A 3,337-nucleotide genomic window follows, 5' to 3' on the forward strand; every position below is an offset into this window, starting at 1 on the left:
AGTAGAGACGGGGTTTCACCATGTTGACCAGGATGGTCTCGATCTCTTGACCTCGTGATCCACCCGCCTCGGCCTCCCAAAGTGCTGGGATTACAGGCGTGAGCCACCGCGCCCGGCCAGTTTGATTAGTTTTTAAACCTGTCTTTGGCATCTGACCTAATCATATCCCATCTACACTCTGGAGTTTATCTCTGAAAGATCATATTGAGGAAGGAAAAAAAAAAACATGATTAAATAACCCATAGAAGGGAATACTTATTCTGTATTATAGGGTGAGGTGTTGCCTTATTTTAAAAACAAAATGAATAAATCAACTGTAAAAATGGGTTCTTTATTTTTGGACCCAAGTTATCAGGCATATATCCCTTTCTCACAAAAGAATTGCTCTATTCTTTTTCTTATGGTATGTTTCTTCTCTCAATGAAAGGCTCTATCCCTGAAGAGGATGCTGGGAAATTATATAACACCTGTACTGTGTTTGGGCCTGATGGAACTTTACTGGCAAAGTACAGAAAGGTAAGTAGGAAGTGTAGCAGAATTTATTATCTTCAAGCCAGCAATGATGTGTGGGGAAAAAAAAAAGAATTTGCTATGAAGTCCCCTAGTCCATCTCATTGTATCATACATGCATTAGGGTTTTGACTGATTGGCACAGGTGGTTATTCTTGGCCATTTGCATTGTTATGTAAATTTTAGACTTAACCTGTCAATTTCTGCAAAGGAACAACCTATAGGATTTTTTATTAGTATTTCATTGAATATATAGAGAACACTTTGGGAAGAGTTGCCATCTTCCTGGTGTTAAATGCATATACATGGCCAGGTGTGGTGGCCCATGCCTGCAATCCCAGGCCGAGGCGGTTGGATCACCTGATGTCAGGAGTTCAAGACCAGCCTGGCCAACATGGTGAAACCCTGCCTCTACTAAAATACAAAATTAGCTGGGTGTGGTGGCGCACACCTACAGTCTCAGCTACTTAGGAGTCCGAGACAGGAGAATCGCTTGGACCTGGGGGCTGAAGGCTGCAGTGAGCCGAGATCGCAACACTGCACTCCACCCTGGGCAAGACAGAGCAAGACTGTCTCAAAAAAAAGAAAAATGCATATACAGCTAGTATCATTAAGTCTTCTTGATGAATTGACCCTTTTATCATTATGAAATATCTCTTTTTTTTCTTGTAATACCTTTTGTCTTGACATCTGCCTTATCTCGGCTCACTATAGCCACTTCAGGCTTCTTTTGCCTACTGTTTGCTGATACATGGTTTTTCCAATTATTTGTTCTCAAGCTATGTGTGTTTTTATATTTTAAATGGATCTCTTATCAACAGCATATAATTGTATCTTAATTTTTTCTTTATTCTGACAATCTTTTAATTGAAGTGTTTAGTCCATTTATATTTAATGTATTTATTGATATGATTGAATTTAGGGATACAGACATTTTATTTTTTTCCCCTTTGTTCCTCTTTCCTGTATTATTTTGGATTAATTGAATATTTTTTAGAGTTCTGTTTGAATTTATCCGTTGGCTTTTTAGTTATGCCTCTTTGCTTTTTTTTTCCTCCCAGTTGTTGCCCTGGGAATTATAATATGCATCCTTAACTTTTTACAGGCTACTTAAGAGTTAATATTATATCATTTCATGTGAAATTTAATAACTTTATAATGAGGTGGACTCGGTGGCTCACAGCTGTAATCCCAGCACGTTGGGAGGCCGTGGCGGGTAGATCATGAGATCAGGAGTTTGAGACCATCCTGGCTAACATGATGAAACCCTGTCTCTACTAAAAATACAAAAAATTAGCCAGGCATGCTGGCAAATGCCTGTAGTCCCAGCTACTCGGGAGGCCGAGGCAGGAGAATTGCTTGAACCTGGGAGTTAGAGGTTGCAGTGAGCTGAGATCACTTCATTCCGGATGACAGAGTGATACTCTGTCTAAAAAAAAAAAAAAAAAAAAAAGAACCTTACAATGGTATAGGGCCATTTTTCTACCCCATCTCCCCCGCCCTCATTCTTTATGCTATAGTTGTTATTTGTATTCCATGTATATATGTTATAAATTCCACAAAACAATAATACTTGATTTAAGTAGTCATATGTATTCTAAAGAAGTTAAGAAAAAAATCTTTATGCTTACCCAAATATTTATCATTTGTGGTGTTTTTCTTTCCTTCCCGAAGATCCTTCTTCTATCTGATATATCTTCCTTCAGACCAACGGCTCTCCTTTAGCATTTTTGTACTGAGGATCTGTTAGCTAGGAATTCTGTTAGTTTTTGTTTATGAATATCTTTACATTGCTTTCATTCTTGAAAGATATTTTTGCTGGAATAGAATTTTGGATTGACAGTTTTCTTTTTTTTCCCACTAGTAGCTGTTATCTAGCCTTTTTTCTTCTTCCCTGATGAGAAGTGAGTAGTAATTTGTATTGTTCCATTGAATATAGTTTGTTGTTTTTCTCTTCCTCTTTTCAAGATGTTTTAAAAATCTTTAGTTTATAGTATTTTGACTTTGATGTGCCTAGATGTGGTTTTGTCTTTGTCTTACTTGTTACTTCTTGGACCTGTAAATTTAAATCTTTCAATGTATTTGGGAAATTTCTTGACACTCTTTTGTTAAATATTTTACTATCCCTTTTTCTTAATGGAACTCCATTATACGTATGTTATATTTTTAAATATTTTTCCAAGGTCACCAAGCTCTGTTTTTCTGCTTTTGTTCTTCCAATACTTTTTCTTTCTCTTCTACAGACTAGATAATTTCTGTTGATCTTTCAGACTTATTTACTGTTTCTTCTGTCTTCTTCAATTTCCTATAAGCTAACCCAGTGAATATTTTAAAATTCAGTTATTAAAATTTTCAGTTCTAAAATACCCTTTCCTTCTTTTTTATAGTTTTTATTACTCTATGATATTTTCTCTCTGTTCATTAAGAGAATATTTTTCTTGACACTCTTGAGCTTAGTTTCTATAGCTGCTTTAAAGTCTGATAATTATCACATCTCTGTGCCACAGAATGAGACTATAAGTCCTTTAAAAGGCCTTTAATGTAAATAAACTCATATCCAAACCAAAAACAAAATATAACATCTGGGTCAAGGCAGGATCTGTGTTCATTTGATTGCCCTTTCTTTGGAGTTTGGGTCACATTTCTGTTTCTTTGAGTATCTACTAATTTAGGATTATATCTTGGATTATATGTTGTAGAGATTCAAGATTTTATTAGGCCGGGCGCGGTGGCTCAAGCCTGTAATCCCAGCACTTTGGGAGGCCGAGGCGGGTGGATCACGAGGTCAAGAGATCGAGACCATCCTGGTCAACATGGTGAAACCCCG

General features: G+C 36.7%; 1 protein-coding gene across 1 annotated transcript in view; it reads left to right on the forward strand.

The window, feature by feature from the left end:
- Nucleotides 1–3,337, forward strand: part of NIT2 (nitrilase family member 2) — a 23,070-nt gene that overhangs the window by 6,936 nt on the left and 12,797 nt on the right. The window contains exon 5 of the mRNA XM_017506337.2: nucleotides 428–516. Within this exon, the coding sequence (XP_017361826.1) occupies nucleotides 428–516 (89 nt within the window). The remainder of the gene's footprint in view (nucleotides 1–427; nucleotides 517–3,337) is intronic.

Source organism: Cebus imitator, unplaced genomic scaffold (assembly GCF_001604975.1).
Source record: "Cebus imitator isolate Cc_AM_T3 unplaced genomic scaffold, Cebus_imitator-1.0 Scaffold354, whole genome shotgun sequence".
NCBI lineage: Eukaryota > Metazoa > Chordata > Mammalia > Primates > Cebidae > Cebus > Cebus imitator.